Source organism: Rattus norvegicus, chromosome 2 (genome assembly GCF_021556685.1).
Source record: "Rattus norvegicus strain SHRSP/BbbUtx chromosome 2, alternate assembly SHRSP_T2T, whole genome shotgun sequence".
Taxonomy (NCBI): domain Eukaryota; kingdom Metazoa; phylum Chordata; class Mammalia; order Rodentia; family Muridae; genus Rattus; species Rattus norvegicus.
The window spans coordinates 112,867,342-112,892,508 of record NC_141535.1 but is presented as its reverse complement, the minus strand read 5'-3'; the positions used below and the strand labels follow the sequence as shown (position 1 = coordinate 112,892,508).

Below are 25,167 nucleotides of genomic sequence, written 5' to 3'. Positions count from 1 at the left end.
AGCTTTGCTTAGATACATGGCTAGAGTGAAAAGAAAAGAAAGGACCGTATTCAGCTTTCCCCAGACTCTGTCTTGAGTGTACAGAGTCTGGCCTGCCCTTGCCTCTGTCTGAAAATGCAAGTAACCACTTCTTTAGTGTGCATGAGACAGAAGATACCCAAGCTCTCAAGGGTAGGTGTGTGATTCATACATAAGGAAGCTTGATAAATGTCTGCTAAGCTTAGTGTCATCAGTTTCCTGGACTACAAACTGTCCCAGTGAGGGTCCACTCCTCAGTTCATTTTGTCGCAGTGTTTATTGAGAGCTAACATGGGCTCATATCCTCAGCGTTGAGCATTTCATCTTCTAGGTGACATTTAGGCAGCTCGGCTCTCTCGCCATCCATCTTGACGTCCTTGCTTTGTCTATGTGCTAAACAGCTCTTCCCTCCTCCCACCTTCCATTCTGTACTGAAAAGCCTTTTGACATTTCCCCCCAATTTCCCCAGAGCATAAATCACACCTTGTCACTTGAGGATTTTTAAGTTTCTCTTGTGTCAGTGGCATTTTCTTCCAGGCCTCAAAACTGATGAAGATACACTGGTTATTAAGGAAAGACTTGAAGGGCTAGCTAGGATGTATCTCAGAGATGGAAAAGCCTGAAGCAGTGACCCTTGAATTCGGTCGTTTCTGAGTCATCACCCCTTCATCCCATCAACCAGCATCTTTTCATCAAATACCTTCTGTGTGCTAGGCTCTCTCCTAGGAGCACAGAGGAAATTGAACAACAGTCCTGCGTTCTTGAATCTCATTAAGAGAATCCCATCCTCTCTGATTTTGATAACCTCATCACTCCCAGGAGGAGGACCACAAATATACTCTGTATTTTCGCATATGCCAGGTACTGCCTCAAACACTACACCATGTGCCCCCGAGTCCTCATAGGAACACTGTGGGCTAGCTTACCTGAGCACCACCTTACAGATGGAAAAAGGACACTGCAGGACAGCCAACTGACTCTTCTCAAGTGAGGCTTTAAGTCCTGACGGTCTGGTGGGGTACAGCAGCTCTGGGGTGCACTGTTGCAACGAGAGCTACTGTCGTAGCTTATTGAACTAGGAGAGGAAACCTGCCACAAGTGGGATGGAATTCCTGAGGTAATGACCATGTAGACTGAGAGATGGGGACCAATCTCTGCCAGCAGCCCTACTGGGCTATAGTGAAGATCTTGTAATGGAGCAAGAAGAGCTGAGAACACAAGGATGCAGAGGGGAAGAAAAGGGGTCCGTGGAGAGACAGGAAGGGCAGGAGGCAAGCAAAGGTGAGGGCAGAGTGCATGTGGAAGCTACTGAAGCCCTTGTCTCTCTCTAGTTTCTGCTTCTAACCCTGCACAGGAACCCCACTATGTTTTAGTTCCTTCCATGGAGTATGAATAGAAATAGTTTGTGAATTTCAACTCTTCTTTGTGTGTATCTACAACTCCCCACTCCTCACGCCCCACCCCCAAACTCTGGGAAAGTGCGTTCTTTCTTTTTTACTTATAATACAAGGCTGCATGGTACAAACTAGTATTCTCCCTCTATTGGGTGGGTGGATGGATCCTGGAGAGGGTGTGAAGAGCTTCAGGAAAGCGCTATTATCATTGACCGCCAGGAAAGGCTTCTAGAAGGGAGAGAGCCAAGGCAGAAAAGAATAGAAGGGAATGAGAAAAGCAAACTAGCATTTCTAGGCGATGAGATGGCTGGTAAGAGCTGGCTGGTGTGGCAGTGGAAAATGGTTCCATGGAGGGGTGAGGTAAGACAGGAGGAAGCATGAGGACAGCAGCCAGGGAGTGCATCAGGGCATTATGCATGGGGCAGTCATAGGTGGCATGGCCAGTATAGTCATTCATTCATTCATTCATTCATTCATTCATTCATTTTCCAATCCCTTTTAGTTCCTTTAGTCCTTCCCCTAGCTCTTCCATTGGCTCAGTTGAGTATCTGCATCTGTATTGGTCAGATGCTGATGGAACCTCTTAGGGAACAGCCACACCAGGATCCTGTGTAGTCTTTTAGAGCTCTCATTTCTATTCTCATAAGAATAAGCTGAGTGAGTGCCTGATGCCCATCCTGTGGCAGTGAACCCACAGTATCCAATAAGCTAAATCTTATCACAAGATAAAATTTAAGTTTGTAAATTTTCTTTCCTTTTACTCTAGCCTGAATTATTTTTTTTAAACACACGTGTTTTAAATAGATCTCTTTTCAAACCGCGAGGCTCATCTGATAGTTGATCTTATGTATCCACTTAACTGAACCACCAGCTGCCCAAATTAAAAATTATTTCTAGGCGTGCCTGTCACATTGTTGCTGAGCATCAAGAATGTGAACGTTTGAATTGGTGAAGTTGGGAGGGGGATTATCATTCTCTGGGGCTAGCAGAAGGCTAGAGGTCCAGAATAGAACCAAAGGCAGAAGAAGAAATGTTTAAAATAGATCTTGTGTGTGATATGAGTGGTTGTATTTGTGAGTGTGGGTTCACAAGCTAAAGCATACTGAGAGAGCTCAAAGAACAGTCGTGGGTGATAGTCCTCACCCTCTGCCTTAGTCAGACAACTTCTTGTTGGGTAGTGGTGTGTAATCTAGGCAAGTAGAAGCACAAGCCTCTGAGGATTCTGCTGTCTCTGCCTGTCATTTCACCACAGAAGCACGTCGGTTACATCAGCACACAATCAATTCTGGCTTTACATGGATTCTGGGGTTTCACACGCAGCTCCTCATCCTTTATACGGCAAATGTTTCTTATCCAAGGAGCCATCCCTGCAGCCCACAACTTGCCTAGTCTCAGTCCCGCTCACTACTTGAGCTGAGACATCTCCCCTTTACCCACTTTGCACTGGGCCTCATTCTACCTCAGGTGCAGGGAGAACTGAAGTTCTTGTCCTCTGTAATCACACAAACTACTTCCTTATAGTCTCTATTTCTCCCCCCCTTTCTTCCCTCTCTCCTCTCCTTTCTCCTTCCCTCCCTCCCCCTCTCCTCTCTATCAGAAGTATCTTGATTAATAGTTTACTTTAAGACCCAGCAGCACTTGGTGCTGAAGCAATGGCTTAGGTAATAAGGTGCTGGCCTTGTACACAGGAAGGCCTGAGTTAAATCCCCAAGATTCATGGAATCTCAGAGTTTGGGAAGCAGAGACAGGTGGACCACTGAGTTTATTGGCCGGATGGCTTAGCTTACTTGGTAAGCTCCAGGCCAGTGAGAAGCCTTGTCTCAATAAAGAAAGTTGTTGACACTTGGGAAAAGATCTCAAGGTGGTCCCATGGCCATATGTTCTCTCTCTCTCTCTCTCTCTCTCTCTCTCTCTCTCTCTCTCTCTCTCACACACACACACACACACACTATATATATATATATATATATATATATATATATATATATATAGAGAGAGAGAGAGAGAGAGAGAGAGAGAGAGAGAAACTAAAATCCTTAAATCCCACACTCGATAAAAGCTGAATGTGGAAACTAAGACAAATGGTCTGAGGGTTGTCAACAAATCAATGTCAAATAGGACACAGGTACACATGATTTTGAAAGTGTGGGTGGTTGTATTTATCAAATGCTGGGAGCTTTGAATAATATGGACTCATTTGGGTATTGTTGCCAACAGAAATGTCTGGCTCTAAATGTCTTCTTGGAATTACTGATTCTGTTATGAAGACTCAAGCATGTTAGGAATTGGGCTGGTTCTACGTGGAGTCAAAGAGAAACTCACTCTAGATCACCCTCTCTTGTGTGGTAAGCTCTCCTGATAGAAACTATCTGCCCCTGTATTAAAACAACCCACCCATGGCACCGAGAGCTTTATATGCAAACACTGGCAGTCAAGCCCATTCTTCCTCGAAGGCATATGAGGAAGCATTCTTTAAAGTCTACTTGAAAGATTTGACAGGGGCATAAAATAAAAATCCCAGCAAGCTCCCGTGCAAACCAGTCTTCTAGTCATAGCTGCACTGCCAATTTTACTTCAACGGCCTTATTCATTCAGGAAGTGCGGCTTCTTTCTTACGCCCTCTGCCTTTTTGGAGAGTAAAGTCTGTAAATGGAGTTTCTTAGCCCTGTCATGTTTGAGGAGAGAGGATGACCATTCTGTCTGTCTGTCCATGCTTTAGAAGGAGGAGTGGGCTGTGCTAAGAAGCAAGAGAAGACTGGAGTTTATGGTGATAATGAGATAAAATAGTGAACTTTTATTAAACACTCATATTTACTAACTAGCCTGTTCCATGTTCTCAACTATTTTATATAACCTATGCTATTATTTATGAAGGTGTGTGTGTGTGTGTGTGTGTGTGTGTGTGTGTGTGTGTGTGTAAAATTGATGCAAGGCAGTGCCCTTGATTTCTCTCCCCTTTATTAGTTGTGGCAGGGTCTCCCCAGACCCAGAACTAATAGGTTACCAAACTGAAAGCCCAGGAGTGGGCCAAGTCTGGCCAGTCTGAGGAAGGAGATTGCCCAGGGAGTCCCTCCTCTGTCTCCTGAGTGCTGAGATTTCAAATGGCTGCTCTGCCTGCTTGGCTCTTTTGTGGGTCCTGCAGATCCAAATTCTTTGTCTTCACACTCCTGTGGCAAGCAGTTTATCCATGAATTCAGCTCTGTAACCCACTTACAAAGTTTTACAGGGGAACGTGTGGTGACATTTCTCAATGTTACTTGCCATTATTTCCTCAAACTCACATGAAATGAAAAGAGAAGATGAGTTCTAATTTCTTAGGGCACTTCAGGTTAACAAAGGTACCTCAGGGGGCTCAGGGCAAGGAAAGGGGAAGGGAACATGTGCTTCCCACCAAACAAAGTCATGTTCCCAGATTTAATGAACCAAAAAACTTTCCTAAAGGCTGGAGGGCGGCTCAAGAGTTAAGAGCACTGGCTGCTCTTCCAGAGGACTGGGATTCCATTCCCAGAATACACATGGCAACTCACAAGTGCCTGTAACTCCAGGCAGATCCAACACCCTCTTCTGGCTTCTGCAGACATTAGACATGCACCTGGTACACAGACATACATGTAGGCAAAACATCCATACACATGAAAATAACTAAAGTTTTTTTTAAATCCTCAAAATTTTAAAGGTGCAAATAAATGCCAAAGATATGTGTCTTAGTTGACTTCTGTTTTTCTTTGTTCTCTAGCACAGTTTCTTGGAACTACTGAGCATTTTATATGAAATCCATAAGAATAAAACCATTCGTGGGGGAAGAGCTTCACAAAACGACCCTTGCTATTAAGAAAGGCCATTCACTTCTGTTTTCCTGGTGTTGGGAACATCTGTGCTTTCCAGTTTTATGTCCTCAGGCTCAGATTTTATAATCAAATTTACATAGCTCCTATTGAAGAATGGGGACTAATGCATAATTAAGTCACTCTGCAGAAACTTGGGAAGACCCAGAAAAGAAGATGGTAGACAATTAAAATCACTCATCCACTTAGACGCACAGGTTCCTATCCTCCCATTTAGCCAGTACACTTATAAAGCATGCTATAAGCATTCTATGTAAATGTTTGAATAGGAAACCCAGCTAAGGAAGGCACCTCCTTTTGACAGCTGTTGCCCCAACTCACCTCTCTGATCATCAAGGTTCCTTCTCTTGAAATGCTGCCGCCAAAGGTATCTGCATGCGAAGTCTCCAGCCCATGTGTGCCGACCATCCCCATGTTGTACTGCTCATTCTTCCCTGGAGCACCCGTGGGTCTGATATGGGAAAGAACAGCAGTCATGCCAAGGGGCAAATGTAGGGAAATACCGCTTCTCATCCCACCCACTTCTTATTGCAGTAAATGCATAGGACATAAAATTTGCCACTTATATGATTTGTGTGACTCTTGTGGTGACTTTAAGGGAATTCTGTATTAACGCACCCACATTGGGGTTTCCATTTCTGAAGCATCTTGAGCTATTTTCCACCCTATTCTCAACTCCAGGCTGTGAGAGCTTCCTAAATCTCCAAGGAAAAGTGATGGAATCAGCAGAGATATCCCCCCATATCCCACAACCTTCTCGACAAAGGGAACCTTGACCTACCTCTCTACCTGCTGTTTCCTCTTCTTGGCTGTTGGCTGGCCCCTTCTCCCTCTATTTTTATTCCAAGAGACAGATAGTTTATGCAAGATATTATCTCAAGACCTGTCTACTTTCAGTCCCAGGAGCCTTTATTCTTTAACATTTCTACGGCCATTTATAATATAATTCTTTAAGATTTTCCTCAATCTCTCTCTCTCTCTCTCTCTCTCTCTCTCTCTCTCTCTCTCTCTCTCTCTCTGTGTGTGTGTGTGTGTGTGTGTGTGTCATATCATGTGGAAGGAGCTGGAATTTGGTTTTATCCTAAAGAAAGCCATCTACTTCCTTTGAGACAAGGTCTCCTTTTGATGTGGAACTCATCAATTAGGCTAGGCTGGCTAGCCAGTGAATTGAACTCAGGTCTTCATGCTTGCGAGTAAGCACTTTACTGACTGAGCCATAGTCTTGGTCTTGAGATTTTTCAAATCATTAGCCCATTGTCTCTTCATTCCCTCCTTCTCCTTCGCTAGAACACATGCTTGTTTGTCTTTTTGCTTATCACCACACAGTCAGGACAGCGTCAACCTGATTTATGATGTCCTATGGCCAAAGTCTGTGGTTTCTTTAGCAAAAGGCTCTTGCCATTAAGTTCTGGTGAGCGGCCAAGCAATGGCAATGTTTGTTTGTTTATTTGTTTGTTTGTTTAGATTTTGGGAGGGTTCTCAGATCAACAACTTGAAGGGCATCCCACTCTTGGGCTTTCAATTTGGTAACCTATGGCTTCTGAGAAGAACATTAAAATTCATATGCAGTATTCATTACTCTCCTAAAATCTCTTTATTCAGTCTATGCTATTGTAACCTCAAAAAATTAAAATAAGAAAAGACACCACCAGCTGACATGCCATGTTGGTGAGGGGACAATGTGATAGGGTTCCACCCCTAGAAGAAGAGCTCCAGGCAATGAAGGACTACTGAGAGGGAGAGTCAGTATTCCCCAGGGATGAATGGCCTACTCAGTTATCTAAGACCACAGGGCCAGCCATAGAAACATCTTGCAAGCAACACTAAGTAGACTCTGCAGACTGCAGAGTACATTTATTCACATACATATTTAGTAAGAAAAAGAATCTACAAATTTAAGAGGGAATGGAGAGGGGCATGTGGAATGGGTGGATGGAGGAGAAAATGCTGTAGTTATATTGTAATTAAAAATAAAATAAATTATAACGCAAACAAAAGCCAACCACTACCACCACCAAAACCTGTCTGCAGTTTCTTAAATCTGATGCTAGTCTGAGGATGTATTAAATATTTACTCCAATGACCAGGAACTACACCTGATTAATGCTAGCAGGCAGACTGCCAGAGCTCTTGCCAGGGGTTAGGGCAGTAGCTCAGTGGCAGAGCTCTCAAAGTTCTAGGTTTGGTCCCCAGCAGTGGAAAGGATTCTTATCCAAATGGAGAAGCAGAAAGATGTGAGGGAAAGTAGATTAGCAAACTCATTGGGAAGCAAAGATTTTGGTTTCTCAAAGGACTCAAAGAAGGTGAGTACCTGTGGGTGAGAATGGATGAGTTTGGGATAAAAGTCAAAGGTCAACTTTCAATGTCACTGTTTCTGTCCCAGAATGGAACTGTTGTTATTAACTGTGTTCCCAAATGTGGGAAAGCCTTTGTTGTGATCAATTCTGGCTTATGAATAAATTGGTAAGTCAAGTAGTTCCTAAAACAAATGATTCTTCCATCCTTTCTTTGGAACTTGATTTTATCTGTTACTCCTTTTCTCAAGGGATCTTATGTTCTTGTTTCAGAGAATATGGCATGAACACAATAGATTAATACCTAAGTGTTGATCAAGATCTCCAGGGAAGGGATCACGTGCCCTCCTCTCTGTCCATCAGACATTCCCTGTTCCTACCATGGCTTAGGCTGAGCTGGGGACCTCTGCCAGGTTGGCACTGTCAGATCACAGTTCCATTATCACAGTCTCATTTCATTTTAGTATCTTGATAATGTTCTGATTCTACCCAAAAATTTAAATCAGAGGATGTGTAAATATGGATAAATTTTCATTTAAAAAGAGTTGTTTAAGTCCACTTCCAGAAAGGAAAAATCTCCCTATATATTTAGTTAATCCTTTCCCATTTTTGTGTTTTTTTCTTCCTTTCTTTCTTTTTTAAATAAAATAATTATCATTACAGAACTCCTTTTATCAACATCCCTTTTCAAATTTTTATGGGGTCACATCTATGGAGACTAGATTTTCTGGGTCTTTTTTAAAGGTTTACCTTTGGCTGAGATTTGATTTACATATCAATTATTAGTCACATAGCAGCTATTACCATACATCCTGTTGCCCACTGTTTATTATAATCTTAGCTAAATATTTTTTACTTTATTCTATTGTCCGAGTCAATTTTTGTACTTTGACTTTTATGGCTCAGAATTATCTCATCTATTATTTATTTTAGATGGTTTCAAGTTATATTTTATATTATTTTGATCCACAATATTCCCTATAGATGAAATAAAGGGCAATCTGTATTTATTCCTTAGTTAAATCGCTTCTAATATGGTAAGCAATTCCTCTTAGCCAGCCCAAGACAGCCCTGCTCTGTAGGGATTGTTCAGTTATGAACATTTTGTAAATATATTTTTAGGTTCTGTGCCTCTTATATTGATTGTTTCTCCCATGTACTATTCTGTCATCATGTGTTCAAGATATGGCAATGGCTTTTGATTACAGAAAATTTCCAAAACTTTTACATATTCCCATCACCTCCCTACACATTTCTTTTCATAAGGCAGAGTGCAGCCCACATCTTAACACAGCAGGCCTGAGTCTGCCTGGCTTATTCTTTCTAGTCCCTCCTCCATCTCTGGTCTTCCTTTCCTTTGCTAGTCTGTGCCTATTTCCTTCTTGGGCTCTTTTTTAACTGCAACAGGTCTCTAAGGCTCTGCTTCATTTTGCATAATCATCTGACCCAAATGGTAGCTCACAACTATCTCTAAGTCCTTCTAACTGCAGGGACCCAACACCCTCTTCTGAATTCCACCAGGCATGTACACAGTGCGTAGACATACATGCAGGCAAAACATACATACCCACTGCTAAGTATGTAAACTCTGACATAAGAATCTGCTTTACACATGTCTGAACTATTCAAGTTCTGTAGACAGAAGGGTGGAAAAGGCACTGGTCTAAGCAACCTCAAAATCCCCAAAGAAAAGCATTCTACAGTACATCTAAGTAACCTTAGCGCTTCCTTCCAGATGGAAATACAGCCTGAGAAACTGTCCCAGCCAAGAGGACATGGTAGAACGAAGGCCACTGGGGCCATTGCTAAGTAAGCTGGGCCAACCTGAGCAGTCCCTGCTGATGCTGCTCAGTCGTTCTAACCTACACAATGCTCACTTCTCCTAGAGACCGTGTGGAGAGGATGACATGGTAGTTACCTTGAACTCTGTCACCACTTTGATTTTCCTATAAAACTGCAACTACTCTAAAAAATGTAATGTTTATCAACAACAACAACAACAACAAAAAGAATGGAACAAAAAAAATTACCAAGGCTCAATCAACAAATATATTGCACTAACTATCTGTTATTCTAGAAGTCATTTTTCTTAATATAGAGATTGGGATAGGAAAAATTAGCTACCCAAAATCCTACGAAGATTGTAAAAAAAAAAAAAAACAAATTAAATCAAAACAAACAATAAAACCGGACCATTGATTCAAATGAAAAAATAGGGGAAGTTTCCTGTAATTAGACTCCTGGTTTGGAACAATAATTCTCTCTAATTGGATTTGTCACAGTGCTCCTGGAGGTCCTGATTTAATTCAGTTCAATTCAATTCAATACGTGCTTTTTGGGCACCTGCTTTCCGAAAGGTCCTTGGTTTGGCAGAGAGTAGTGGCTAGAAAAGCTGGGCAAGATATTCTTCCTCAACTAAAGTGGTCAGCATATATAAGAGCATAAGAGTGCTAATCTACTCCATTTCAGGAAGAGAGGGGGATGGGGGGAGTTGTTACTGCTTCAATGAAAGGATGTACTGGAGAAGGGCACCACATTTGTAGGGATGCTGAAATTTCATCGTTGGTCTCAGGGATGCAAGGGACTGAGAGATAAATCATGGCCAGTCATCTTAGAGCATGGAAGGCACAAGAGGGCAGAGGACTTGCATCACAGTAATGGAGGAGGTAGGCATGGTGTTTAGTTAGAACAGAAGGAAAGAAAGCTATGTGGCTACAAGATCTAGACAGCATCATGTGAGACTATACAAAATGAACTGTGCATTAGAAGAACATAGTCACCATCTGGACTTCACATTTTTATTTAAAAATTTATTTTCATTTCTATGCATTTGTGAGTATATGCCACATGTGAGGGGTGACTGTGGAGCAAAAGAGAGTGTCTGATCTTGGGAGCTGGAGTTACAGGTGAGTCACCTGATGTAGGTATCAATCTTATACTCCATCTTCTGAAAGAGCTATGAATAGTCATAATCCCTGAGCCATCTGGTCAACCCCAGCCACTATTCCCATCCTCAGGGGCCTCCTGCAGTTCAAAGAGGGAGATGAATAATGACAATGGAGAAAGTGGGAGGAGGGGACAGGAAGGATGGCTTTTCACAGTAGGCTGAGCTGTGGGTAGGTGACCTCCAAAAGGATAGTCTAGCAGAAGGCATAGAGAAGTACAATGTGCTCTGTTTGGGGGTGTGTTAGAAAGATGGATGTTCTGCCCTGGAATGTAAGTTCTAGTCCTCCTTCAGAGGATAGAAAGAAGATATCATTCATAGAGTTAGAAAATGTGATAGGGGCTTACATTGCTATTACACTTTCCCACAAAGTATCTCTGTCCCAAAGGATTAGATTATCCTGCATTCTCCCATGTATAATTTATCTCTGTAAAGAAGAATATGAACTTTGAAGGCAGAATATAAGTACATATCCTCCCATGGCTCATTTCCCTCCGCACAGCATTTAACACATAGTAGAAATTTTAGGAATCTTTTAATTTCATTGTCAGTTCTTATCCCAATAGCTGTATGTCTAGTGAGTGTTTAGGGGGAAATTTAAGTATCTGTTAGAAGAATTGAACAGTGTTGAGTCCAGACAAAATGGAAACAATCAGCATGTGTTGTAGAGTTGTTCTGGCTTAGTAGTTTTGCCTCTAGAACAAGTTTATTTGCTGTTAAAAGACAATTTAATACAAACTGTTTCAAAATGTCATATCTTAGCATATTTATAGCTGTCAATAATTAAATTACCAACAGTAAAATCACAAGCATGGATTTACAGTGAAGGTTATTGGATTTGTCTCTCAGAACTGCTTGGGGTAGCATCCTCCAGATTGGCCACCCCTGTCCTGTAGTCTACCAAGCAGGGCAATAATTATGGTCTTGTGACATTTTCTGTCAGTTAGCATATGTTCTGGGGATAAATACTGATAGCCAATCTGAAGAAATGGAGGGGAATGAACACGAAAGTGGGGAAGGAAACATTACATTTCATCAGCATTATGGCAAACCAGGACAAGGACACCTTGTGTTCATTTTCAGAGGGGTTAGAAAAGCGAAAAAGAATGTAATGTGAATGGCCAACCCAAGAATCCACTGCAGTGAACAAAAGAACCATGGAGCTTCCTATTCATTCTGGGGGAAGAAAGAAAAACAAGAGTAAGGAAGACTATGACTTAGGGAAATATAGGCAGACATACACAGGGACAAAATATACGAAGATTAGACTGAGAGGAGTACAAGAGTACGTGAAGATGCTGATGAAATGGTTCAGTCAGTGTAACACCTGCCATGAAAGCATGAAGGCCATGTCTGGTGGTGCACACTTGTAGTCCTGGGGACTGAGGAGGTGGGGACAGGAGATCCAGTGAGCGCCAGGCCAATGAGAGAATTCTTCTCGAAAGCAAAGGCAGACACCATCTGAAGAATGACATTCAACACTGACTTGTGGCCTCCATGTGGACATGCTCATGCATGTACACTGCACACATGTCAGCATGAACACATGTACATACATACACATACCAAAAAGGGAAGGAAAGGGATCAAATAAAAAAGACATTGAAGAGGATGAAGAACAGTAACACTTGGAATGTCCTTAAATAGTCATTTGTCTCCTGATTCTTTCGTGTGTGTGTGTGTGTGTGTGTGTGTGTGTGTGTGTGTGTGTGTGTGGTGTCGGGACTAACATCTGTTACCATGTGCACTTATTTTTGTTTGTCTTAGAGGTAAAAAGAATGAAGAGCCATCTAAAGGATAGTGAGTCCAATAGCTACAGGCAGGCAGGGCAGACACAGGCCCAGAAGTACTACACTCTCTAGATGACTGAGGCTATGTGGAGAGATAGTTATAGAACTATCTTCTAATGGGAACTCAATTCCCCAAAGCCAGTTCACTTTGCCAGTGACCTATGTGTGATTTGTATCCAGCTAGTGTTTGGTTTGGAAACTGAGTCCTTTCCTGGTCTTTCTTTAAGAAACAGTCTTGATCTAGGCATGGTGCTTGGTACATGTTATCCCAGCTACCCCTGAGGCTCAAGCAGGAGTCTATCTCAAGCACAGAAGTTCTGGGAAAGCTCAGACATGGCCTGTAGAGATGCTATCTCAGAACAACAAAAAATTTTCTTACATTAGTCTGGGTATGTCACTGACAGCCACTGTCCCATCGTGCGTCTCACTCTCTCCATCCTCCTCTTCTTCCTCACTGCTCTCTGACTCCTCGCTGGAGGAAGAGTAATCAGTCACTTTCTTCAGTGGGCGGTTTGTTTCTTCAATCCGGAGTTCTCTTAATTCTTTGGCTAACGCCGTCAGATCCTACAAAAAGAAAAATTTGTAAGTGCACGAAGTGTAGTTACATCCAAAGCTGTATCTCCCTGCCAATCATTGCTCCAGCTTAAGCAACAAGGAAAAAAGAAAGAAAGAAAGAAGCTCTATAGAGAACCGTGGCAAACACAGTTACTGTATGCAACTACAAAAACGATGTTTGTGGTCGGTAGAAGCTAAGAGACGGGAGATGAATCAGTTCGAAACCAATAGCTATACTGGGACTGACTATGCATGTGCATATATGTGCATGCTGTGCTGTGTGCATGCGCATACATACAAACGTGGCATTTTATTTTTATTTTGAGAGGGTGAAGTTGGTCACCCTCAAAGTTGAATGGGAAAATAAATGGGATTCAAATTTGTTCCCCAAGTATCCTGGAATTCTTGCCCAAAGCCATGATGGCAGCCTTTTCTCTCTTGTGAGGGCTACTGGACCAAAAACTAGCATCAATCATAGAACAGAGTAGATTGCAAGGTTCATTTGGTATGAAGCCACTCCCCCAAGGACAAAGGTACCACATCAAATGACAGCCCACCCCAAATCCTAGTGCCACTGAAATTTAGAGCCACAGGGTAAGTTAATCAAGAGGAGCAACAAACAAACAGACACACGAACAAACAGACAAACGAACAAACGATTCTCTTCCAGAACAACAGGTGTTTTATCTTTAACTTTTAAATTCCAGTCACCTGGCAGAAGCCCTTACGAGAAATGCTGAAATGAATGTGGAAACACCCAAAGGAAGAGATAATTTTCCGATTTTCCATGAGGGTGATGAAACCTTGAGCCTTATGGATGTGATGAGGCGGGGCTTAGTCACCAGGCATAGTTGCAAGACAGTGTGCTGAACATCTGACTACCTTTAATGGACATGCTTTCAGAGCAAGGCGGAGGGAGGCAGTTCTGCAGAAGCATGGCTGCTCTACTTTGCATGGGTTAAACTGCCCATGGCACGAAGCATGCAAATGAGGAAAAAGCAATTTGACATTGGTCTTACCATTTCTCCCTATTTAGGGACCCATGTGGGAATCAGAGCATTCAGCGAGAGACAGGGAGTTAGGGAGAAAGAAACTCATTGAAAAATACTAAATCCCACAATTTTTTTCTCAAAAAAATTGGCCATATTCTCTCTTTATTTCAGTTCAGAAATGTATTTGTCCAATTCACCTGGTGTAGGATTGACCTCTGTGACATAGTGATGTTAGGCAATCATCACAATCAGAAGAAAAATTATGATAAACATGCACAGTTAATGGTAATTATAATGTCAAGGCACCCATATGCCAAGGTGTTGCTGTACTGTGGCTGCTTGTCAATCACAACTGCTTTGGTTAACACTCAGGGAGCAATCACCCTGGTGTATCACTACGATCTAGGAAATTCAAGCTGTCAACTGAAGGTGTCACAGTCATTTCTTTTATTTTCATGTCTTGAGCAGATAGCAATAATGTCGCGAAGCCACCTGACTTAAGGCCCCATGAAGGGCAAGCTTCTGGAAATCCCGACCTTGCATTCTCTTGATGAATGCACTTGCTGAACCTTTCCCATACATGCACACTCCCTCTCCAACACAACCCCAGTCTCCGCCATCTGTGAAAGTGAATCTAGGATGGGATCCAAAAGGCTTAACAGTGTTTAAAGACAACATACTATGAACGGGGAGAGCCTCGTCACACACATAGAACTTTATGAAAAATACTTCTAGTTTCTTAGGCACTGCACCCAAACCAGGAAAGGCTAATATATAGGTTTCAGCCCTCTGCAAATCTCCTCTTGATTGCTGCCATTACATTTATCTTTATCAGACAAAAAGAGTATGGAGAACATGCTAGATGGGCACTATGGGGACGAACTGTTGACACATTTGTCAAGACTCTGAAAGCAAGAGAACACAGCGAGCTTCCAAACTAGCAAAAAGGACAAAATCAGACACATTTATTGCATATTTTGATTTTTATAAAGTAATACCATCAAAGAATATGACTAATATTTAAAATGTTACTTATTATTAAAGACTATATTTTATTATAATTTAAAGAGAGAATATGGTTTAAAGGAGTTTGTTTCTACTATCAAAAAGCCTGAGTAAAATATAATACTATCACTATGACTTATTTAAAATATCGATACATTTCCCCCTGGGGCATGGCTACCTTATCTCTAACATTTCAGAACATGATAAGAGAGAGAGATTGAACCAAAAAAAAAAAAAAACAAAATTCAAATCTATTTAGAATTATTTAGTTAAGTCCATTACCCAATAACTTCAAGAAAGTTTCATGTGTTAAAATTACCTACATTTCCATAAATACTGTATTTAGCAACACTTTAAAATTATGACCTGCTTAATAATTTTGGTTTTAATCAGAATTTTTTTATTTCTATGTTATGAAAAAGCTCTTTCCTGAAACATTAAAAATAATTGCAAGTCTATTTTCAGTTTAATTGGCAGCAGCTTGGAGAGTGGGACACCGATGAAAATTTCAAGGTAGCAGTAATGAGTAATCACATGTAATCCCCCGAAGAAAATTAATCTCCCATTGCCAGCGGCCTCTGTGGCCAGCTGAACTTTGGTTTTTCATCTGCTCATTATGAGGAAAATGGGCAATATCAGCACTGCAGAAAATAGACATGACGCGATATTGTCAGGACTGGACTCAGAGCCTTTTCGGACACGTTATCCTCTGACAATTCCAATTTCCTCTATATAATGAGCCTTTGATGGTCATTTATTGCTTGGTTGTCTCAACCCTGAAGCTAAAAAGTATTAAAAGGGGGGGGGATAAAAGTGCTATTTAGCAGGAAAATATTTGAGGACACATTAACGGAAAAAGAAATACGGCAAAATACTGTGCTTCCTCTTTTATTTCCCCCTGCAGTGCAAATGTGAAGGGGTAGGAGGCTCACGTCTAAAGGTGTCCTGGATGCATTCCTTATCAGCTTCTCCATACCCTAACGTTTTATCCTGGTGAGTTTGTTTCATCTGAAGTTACATAGGCCTTGAAATACGTTCATTTTTTAAAAAATTGATATAACCGATTTAATTTTGTCTTCAATTCGTCGAGCCTTTACATTGTTAAAGAATTTTAATCTGGCCTTTGCTTTATGTACTGTACGACAGCTCTAAACCCTGCTGCTTCTCTTAGTATAGATGGACTCATCTGAAGGAAGAGAGTCCACATTATTAATTATTACTTAGGTTTCAACCTATCTATGGGTGATTTTTAGACATTATCAGTTTTTTTTTTTTTTACACCTGATTAAAAAAAAGTACTAGCCATACCTTTAATGTTAGCGTCTGCACATAGACTTCAGGACACGCATTTGGTTATGGGAAGGTAAAAGGTATTTGTTTTCAAAAGCTTTACTAACTGCAGCGTTGTGAAATTTCCCAGTGCATGGGAAAGCAATGCCAATTTAACAGCTACCTTTTGTTATTTATTGCTAAGAAAAAAAAATTAGACTACTAAATTAGCAAAAACGAGAATCAAGTTTTAAAAAGGTGTTTAAAGACTTTTTTTTTTCATTTCATTCTGGGTCATTCAAGTAGGAAAACAGTTACAGAAGGAGAAGGGAGCTAAAATGAGGTCAAGATTACCATTGGGGGCCAGAGATGTTTTATTGTGAGGAATTCCCTTGTGTGTTGTAGGACATTTAGCCCCACCCCTTTGAGGAATTGGAGGACGTTTAACTCCACCCCTTTTATATATCACAGTGGTCAGCAGTGTTGCCTCCTACTTTTAAGGCTGACACTAAAGCCGAGTTCAGAGTTGCTAAATAGCTCCTAAGTGGAAGATGGGTAGCAACCACAGCTAAGAACCCCTGGATTGGGCAGGGCCATCTTCTTGTGTTTCTGTGGTCCAGGCCAATGGACGTCAATGGCCAGGGATGTCAGTTCACTGGGGGCATTTGCTCTGATCCACTGCCCCAGAGGTTTGGGCATGAAGTTGCCCCTCTCATCTCTATCAGATTGTGGTAGAACACATCAAAGTAAATGAAGTGATTTTCAAAAAGCCTGGCACATCCGCAGTTACCTGAGGAAACCTGGGAGAGCCTTTCTTCATGACAGTCACTTCAGTGCTAATTTCTGGACTTGTACAAGCCCTTAAGTTGTTCATACGAATTCCACTGAATTGGCACCTATGGTATTCAGTACCAGAGAATAATTTTCTCTTTTTCTTTCTCTGGGCAACTGAAAAAAGGTTGCGACTGTCCCTCTATCCCTGTTACTACTGTGAGGGAAAAGCAAAACTGTGGGGCAGAGTGGCTATAACCAGTCCCTGGGCTGTAGACATGTGGAGTAGCATTACTTTATAAACAGGATCCCCTTAACCAGGAGAGTCCCTGGGCTGTAGACATGTGGAGTAGCATTACTTTATAAACAGGATCCCCTTAACCAGGACAGTGACTTTCTGACTCGCTGTGAATGGTGTGGTGGTCACAGCTGTGGTGAGAACCAGCTTCACAGAATCACTTTGCCCTACTTGCAAAACTAGGACTGTGCCTACAGCTCAAACCTGAACAATCCCATTGGCTTTCTATAGCACTCTCCACTTTAAACAATGCACAAGGACCTTAAGACCCTGAGCAATCTTGTAGGTAAAGGAGAGCAGACATTCTTCTTCCCATTTTACAGATTATGAGATTTAGTCCCATTGTGCATGTTAACTGAAATTATGAGACCGCATTCATCGAAGGGAGCCAAGCTGCAAATGTAGCTTGCTGGTCCCTGAAGCCAGTGCTTTTTCCATATAATTTCACAGAAATACACTTTGCAGAGCTCCAGCCTCAAAGCCGTAACGGTGAGCCTCACGTTCCATGCATCTGGGACCCCTTGCAAGGCCTGACTGCTCAGAACCATTGCACCGTGCTGCGTTCATGCAGGTCTGACAAACAGCAGTGGGCCAGCCCTCCTTCTCAGCGAGCTATCTAAAGAGGGACACGGCCATCTATTTTTCTAATGGAAAATGTCTCCACACATAAGGAAATAGATGACTTAACTCACCCGGATTCATTAGCTAAGGTTGATGTTGCTGCTTATGGTGTTGTTAATGTCCCACAAATTAACCTAACAATACCCAGTAACTCCTTGTTCACAAATTACACACTATAAATTAGGGGTGTGCTAGAATTATGTCTCTTTGCGTTGTTAGTAAAAGTGCTGAGGGCCATCTCCTAGCAAGGCTAGAAAATACAGGTTGTTGTTAAAAGGTACTGGAAGGAGAAACTGTACTATTAACAAAACACTGATACCTGTTGCTTGCCCAGTTGGGAAACTGGGAAAGCAATATTTTTGTTTAATGAAGGTTTCTGGAGCCTTTTATGGGTAAGTCTGAGGGTCTCAGGCTGGATTCTACTGAAGGAGTGCACCTCTCCCAAACAAGGGTATGTATAAGAGGACTTTCCCCGTGATCCCATTGGCTTCCTTTCTGAATGTCAGCATCAGGCAATAGGCTCAATATTCACATCTTATGAAAGCATGACCAAGAAAATGTGGTACTAACCTCATCTATAGCTTTCTTATAGCTCTGTAGCAAGAGGAACCCAATTCAGAAGAATCCACAGTCAGGGAAAAGCCAGAAGAAAAGAAGCAGGTTAGACACAACAATGACATTGTTATTAGAAAACTGATACAGACAGACAGACAGACAAAGAAAAGCTCAGGCCAGAAGGATGAAAATCCCCTTTGTTGTTAACAAGCATTCCCTACTTTAAGATACAAAAACTAGGAAATGAGAGGCAGTCATTCACAGGACAGCATCTAAACATCCAAATTAAGTTTCTACTTTCAGCCAGCATGCCATTTTCCTTCCTCTCCTCTCCTCTCCTCTCCTCTCCTCTCCTCTCCTCTCCTCTCCTCTGCTCTCCTCCCATCTCCTCTCCTCTCCTCTCCTCTCCTCTCCTCTCCTGTCCCTCTCCTCTCCTCTCCTGTCCTCTCCTCTCCTCTCCTCTGCTCTCCTCTCCTCTCCTCTCCTCTCCTCTGCTCTCCTCTCCTCTCCTGTCCTCTCCTCTCCTCTCCTTACCCTTCCCTTCTCCCTCCCTCCCTCTCTCTCTTTCTCTCTCTCTCTTTCTTCCATCTATTTATCTATTTTCTATCTACATATTATCTATCTATCTATCTATCTATCTATCTATCTATCTATCTATCTATCATCTGTCTATCTATTTGAGGCAATGTTTCATGTATCCTAGGCTGGCTTTGAACTTATTATTCAGCCAAAGATGACTTTGAACTTCGGGTATGTACTGTCATGGCTGTTTTATGTGGTGCTGGGGATTGAACCCAGGGCTTCAGCTGTGCAGAATGAGCATTTAACCAACTGAACCACATCTTTATCCTAGATCCATTCTTTCTTTAAAGTTACTAGGTGTTGGGCTCAAAGAAAACTCCACACCCTCCAAACTCTGGCACCCCTACCAAAGTAACTATTTCCTCAACCACTGTCAGAAGGGACAAATGGCTGTCCATGTTGTCTGTTAGCACATTGAAGGGCATGCTGGCTTTCCAGGCACCCTCAGTCTCACAACTACCTGTGGCTATCCTAAACTGCTCTAACCATGGGCTTCCTTACCATCTCATTCCCATAGAACCCTGCCTTTTCAGCTTGTGCTCTTTTGTCTTCCCTTCTTCCCACTCTATATTGGTCTACTTTGACAGCTCTCTCTCTCTCTCTCTCTCTCTCTCTCTCTCTCTCTCTCTTTCCTCCCCCTTCCTCCCCCTCTCTCCTGCCCTCCTTAATGACCTAGTGCAGTCTTCTGACCATTACTGCTTCCTCTACCTGCTTTGGATTCTTCCAGATGCTTCTGGCTATTCTTTCCTTCATAGCTACAATAAAAACCTTGCCCTCAGCCATACCTTGGAGCTGCCCTGTCCTTGGTTTACATATCTGTTGCTAAACCCCTCAGTTTATGTACTTGGGTCCTTCATTTTCCAACAATGAAGCTGGACTTCAGGTTGCCAGGCCCTGTGTCACACTGTACTTATTACACTTTGGTCTGGAGAAGACAGTCCATAAGGCATGACAAGTAGCAGAAGACTGTAATTGTAGTTCATGTGAAAACCAGCATGGAGACTGGGGAAAGCAACTCACAGGAAGGGCCCAGGTTTCCAAACTGCTGCTTTCACCATCTTTTTTGTCAAAGTGATGAGCAAATATTGTGGGATGGTGCGAGCTCATTTCTTTCTTTCTTTTCTTTTTTACTAGGATGCCGATGAGCAACTAAAGGCCCCAGATCAGTGGAAGCAGCCTAAGCTCCACTGTGTTCTTTCCCCATCATGAATGACTTCCTTCTAGACACTTCTAGCACACAGTGCTCTTGTTCATCCCCTAATTTTTGCTTTGAGTCATGGAGGTAACCCTAACTACATCATATTAGTGTCCTTAGGAAAAGGAAGAGTTCAAATCCCTAGGAAGAAAAGCACTCACAGCTGGCCGGCTGGGCCGTGGGATGTCTCTGGATTCTTCTGGTTTCACCTTGGAAGGCTCATGGGGGAGCACGGGCGATCCTTCTGACTTACTGTTAGCTAGAGGAGAGAACAGGGACATGGCAATTAAAAAAGCCTGTCTCACATTCTGAGTGAGTGACTAGGGAAAGCCTACTCATGAGGCAAACCATACATTATCAGTGGAGAAACAATAAATGCCCAGAAAGCAAAGAGACAACGTAGGACTGAAACCTAGATGTCAACAGCAAAACTGAGAATGTGCAGCAACACTGCACACAGTCACTACCACTTATCAAGAGCTTACTGTGTCTTAGGCACAGCACCAGATGCTCTGTCAACTGCTGCCAATCATCCTTGCTCCAACCCAGTGGTATGGCACCATTTTCCTACTCTCCAGATGAGTACAGACTTGAAGGATGACACCCTTAGTTCAAGGTAACAGTGAAGCGATGGACTTAGTTGGGAATCCTTCTGAATTTTGAATGTCCTGTAATCATTATTTCAATCAAATGAGCTTCTAAATTAAAATTCTAGGCTTGTTTTCTTCTTTTATCAGCTATTCATCAGAAAAGGCTATTCTGATTGAAGTTTATGAAGAATAAGAAGAGTTTTATTTGATGGCATGAGTCTTAAAAGGAGGTCTGAGAAGTGATCTGAGACCTTTAAGGAAGAAAGAAAGATGAAGGACCAGGGAGGTGCTGATGATAAAGGCCCAAGAAGAGAGGTGTGGAGCCAGGATGGGGGAAGCTGCCTGCCGCCACAGAGTAAGAGCTGAGCTGCTGTGGTACTTACGGCATAGTCTACCTATGTCCTACAGTAGTAGGAAAGCTGAGAGGTTCTTGTTTGGTTTGAATTCCCAGGCAGGGATGACTTGTAATAAGAAGTAGGGAATGAAGGAAAGAATATACGAATGCAACCTGAAGTAGTTCAGAGAATTAAGGCAGTGTGGGTAACACTGACCATCTTTACAATTTGCTCTAAAGACACAAAGAATCCAATGAACATAAAAAAAAAATTTATGGAATGGCAGTTGTCTGGATCAGTCCCCAAAAGATTCATGGCACTTGGGGACTGGCCACCCATGTCAGGAATAGCGAGTTAGCTGTGGGACACTCTGAGTCTCAATGCTCATCACGAGGACCACATGTTAGATTTCAAGCTTAAGAAAGTTGCACAGACATAGGTTTTACTTAATTGAAATGTAAACGATTAATAGGGGAGGTAAATTGTGGTTGTGTCTACTCAAGGAGCCACAAAGGAACTAGTGGTTTTCTTCAGGAAGAGCGACTCATCAGCACATTAATATTTATCAAATTGTACTTCAGAAAGCCTAGAATTAATTACTTGTGAGCAAATTTATCTTCTGAAGAAGATGACTCAGAAAGAGTGAATTTCAAGTTGTTAGAACAGTGTTTTGCTAGGTATTAATTATACTATAGTCTTTCCATGGGTTTTTTTCATTACTGAACACTAAGTGATGCAGAATGCTTTGAATTAAATGTGAGACTATATGTTTTACTTATCTAGTAGGAACAACCAGAAGAGTTGAACATGTGTCTTTAAGGAGAAGATATCTCTTTCTCTCTTGTGTATTTATTTTATAATGGTTTTTAAGAAAATTCATTTTGAGAAATACCTAAGACTGTAAAGCATGCTTGGGACCCAGGGAGGGATGTCTGTTACCATGGGAACATGACAGTGGGGTACATGATACTAAAAATGAGGATCCAAACAGAAATAGACATTTGGGAAACTGGAAGGTAGTTTGTAGTCACAAAACATTTTGTAGTAAGACCACTAGATGGAGATCTGTCTGGGAGACATTGGACATTGAAATTTTAGATAGATACACAAGATTGGTGCTCACACTCTGATGTCACATGCACAATTAGGGATGGTAGTCCAGTGTATCAGAAGACACAAGCATGCCAGACGATTTTCAGTATCATCCAACAGTGGCCACCCCATTGCCAGAGTCCGGAAGTAACCCTCCTTTCTGTCTCTGGCTTTCCTCCCAGGTGTAATAGATGGAACGGTGAAGAGAGCACTTTACCCCGAACTCTGGTTCGTTCACTAGATCCTGCTTGTGACCCAGGCTGAGAGCCTCCTTGAGAGCTGGGCTGGGAGCTGGGAGTGCTGGAGCTGGAAGAACTGCCACTGCTGGTCCGCTGCAAGGAGCTCTCCAGGACTGGCTCTGTCCTGCGGAGATCAGGGTTGCTGCAGGGATGGGAGAACATAACGGCTACAGGTCAACATCCAAACACATAAGACACTCACTTAACAACTCTGCTGCTGAGGACCTGAATAGACATTAACACACACACACACACACACACACACACACACACACACACACATAGACACACACACACTCACACACACAGACACACACACTCACACACACTCACACAGACACACACACACAAACACACACACAGACACACACACTCACACACACACTCACACACTCGCACACACACTCACACACTCGCACACACACTCACACACTCACACACATACACAGACACACACACACTCACACTCACACACACAGACACACACACTCACACACAGACACACACACAGACACTCACAGACACACTCACACACACAGACACACTCACACACTCGCACACACACACTCACACACACACTCACACACACAGACACACACACTCACACACACATACACACACACACACTCACACACACACACACCATATATAACACTCAGTAGCACCTTACATTATTAAAATGGTTTCCTCAAAAGGAGGGATGATAGCCATTGCTGTGTTGAAAAAGAAAACTTTTGCATCTTTTGGTTGGCTACAAATTAGTATGTCCATTATGGAAAATATTATGGGAAGTCCTCCAAGAATTATAAAAAGACCTATGATATGACCCAACAATTCTGCTTCTGGGTATGTATCTCGAGGATATGCAGTCACTGTGTGATAGAGACAGATCCACTCACTGTTGGTCTATCTGTAACAGCAAAATTTAGAATCAACATATACCCACTGATGCACTAGCAGGTAAAGAAAATATGGTGTGGCTTTATATATGTGGATATATATATATATATATATATATATATATATATATATATATTCTGTACATATGTCAAGCATATGAGAAGATATCCACTGCATGGATATATGGGTAGGCACAGCTCAGAGTATACAGTGTGGATAAGCAGCAGCTACGGGGTTGGGTCTGGGGACAATGGGATGTAAGCAAAGGAAGGTTTCAGTTAGACAGGATGAGCAAGCCTTGGAAATTTGTTGTATACTGTGGTGCCTTACTTAATGTGTATGCTTAAAGCAGAATCTTTTTGAGAAGAGATCTCATTTTATAGAATACGGTGCTACCACAGCCAGATTGAAGCAGATCCTAAATGATTTCACCACAAACCCAGTAGCTATTTAAGTTCATTTCACAATTTGTGTGTGTGTGTGTGTGTGAGACATGGTACACATAAATACATGTAATTTTTATCTTGTATGCACTAATATGGTTGTGGGGTAATGTGCTATTGCTAGAGACTTCTGAAACCCTGCACTCAAGGGACTAAGGGAGGATGGAAGCTAGACCTTCCTGGTGGAGCTATGGCCAGATGCTGGGAGGGAAGGGGATGAGCTCCAAACTCAGTTCTTGGATCAACAGACTGAAGCACTAGCTCTGAGATGGGGAACCATAATAGGAGGCCTTCCTTTAAACAGTTTCCCCAGCATTCATTGTAGTGAACTTGAAATCCATGAAAGAAGAAATATAAGGAACAACATATGCAATTCCCAAGCCAGGAAACAGTCAACTACATGTTACTATTTGGCAAGTTATCAAAATTATTCAATTATTCAAATTTGCTTCTTACTTCCCTCCCCAACACTGTAGAGGAAAAAAAGAACTGTGAATACTTTCTTATGCTCTGAAGAGTTCTAGCTGCAAGATAACCCATCATACAGACAAATTAGTCTGGTAATTCATCTGCTATTAGTCATGTACGGGGCTTCCATCACATTGCCTTGGCAAATAACAAAGACCTGTCCAAGACTTGTCCAAATAACAAAGATCTGCACAAGGAAACTCAACTCTGTCTTTTACAGTATTGGAATTCGTAGTTAACTCTGTAAACAAACATATGTATGCAAATATATAAAGGTAGTAGTACTTTTCACTGTCGTCTATGTGATGACCCTTCTCTTTGAAGTTTTGCATGTCCACAAATGTGTGTGTGTGTGTGTGTGTGTGTGTGCATGTGTGTGTGTGTGTGCGCGCGCACGCATGCGCACGCACGTGGGCACCTGATACAGTGCATGTGCTTTGCGGACCTAGCTAGGCACACAGGTCCCTTTCATTCCTGCTTAGCCTCCAGTGAAACATGGGATGGTAGGTAAACATGGGACCTGCCTACACCCCGTCACCTGGGCCTACATCAAATGAAGATGGAAGACCAGAAATGCTGGTTGTTGACACTTTTGTGATTTTGTTAGAAAAGGATAATGAACAGCACAGTTGCTTAGAGGGAAAAGACAACAGAGCACCCAGCATCTCCATCATCTGCGACATCGCTCATTCTCTACACTCCAAGAGCATTGTTGTGAGTAGAGACATGAAGTGCCATGGTTCAGACACAGGATGGTATTATTTAAGATGTCATATTATGCTTTTATTTGTTCTGGCTGGCACAAGAGCACTAGGTTCTGGGCAATGTGTTGGGTGTTGGCTGTGCTCCATACAGAGTTGAGAATAATAGGGTCCTTACACTGAGGCATTTGTAGCTGACCCTACCAATGACCTTGCCACAAAATATCCAATGTTGTAAGCAAAAAATGAGCAACACAATCTCTTTTGTTAG

The 25,167-nt window shown here is 42.2% G+C and overlaps 1 protein-coding gene across 9 annotated transcripts in view; it reads right to left on the bottom strand.

Moving 5' to 3' along the window:
* Nucleotides 1–25,167, bottom strand: part of Tnik (TRAF2 and NCK interacting kinase) — a 398,674-nt gene that overhangs the window by 25,188 nt on the left and 348,319 nt on the right. For 5 of the 9 annotated variants that reach the window (XM_087618702.1, XM_087618687.1, XM_087618684.1 and 2 more), the window contains 5 exon segments: nt 22,363–22,526; nt 20,290–20,387; nt 18,367–18,390; nt 12,665–12,849; nt 5,579–5,708 (listed from right to left, as the gene is read on the bottom strand). In XM_087618702.1, coding sequence (XP_087474828.1) covers nt 5,579–5,708; nt 12,665–12,849; nt 18,367–18,390; nt 20,290–20,387; nt 22,363–22,526 — 601 coding nt within the window. 9 annotated transcript variants of the gene reach the window in all.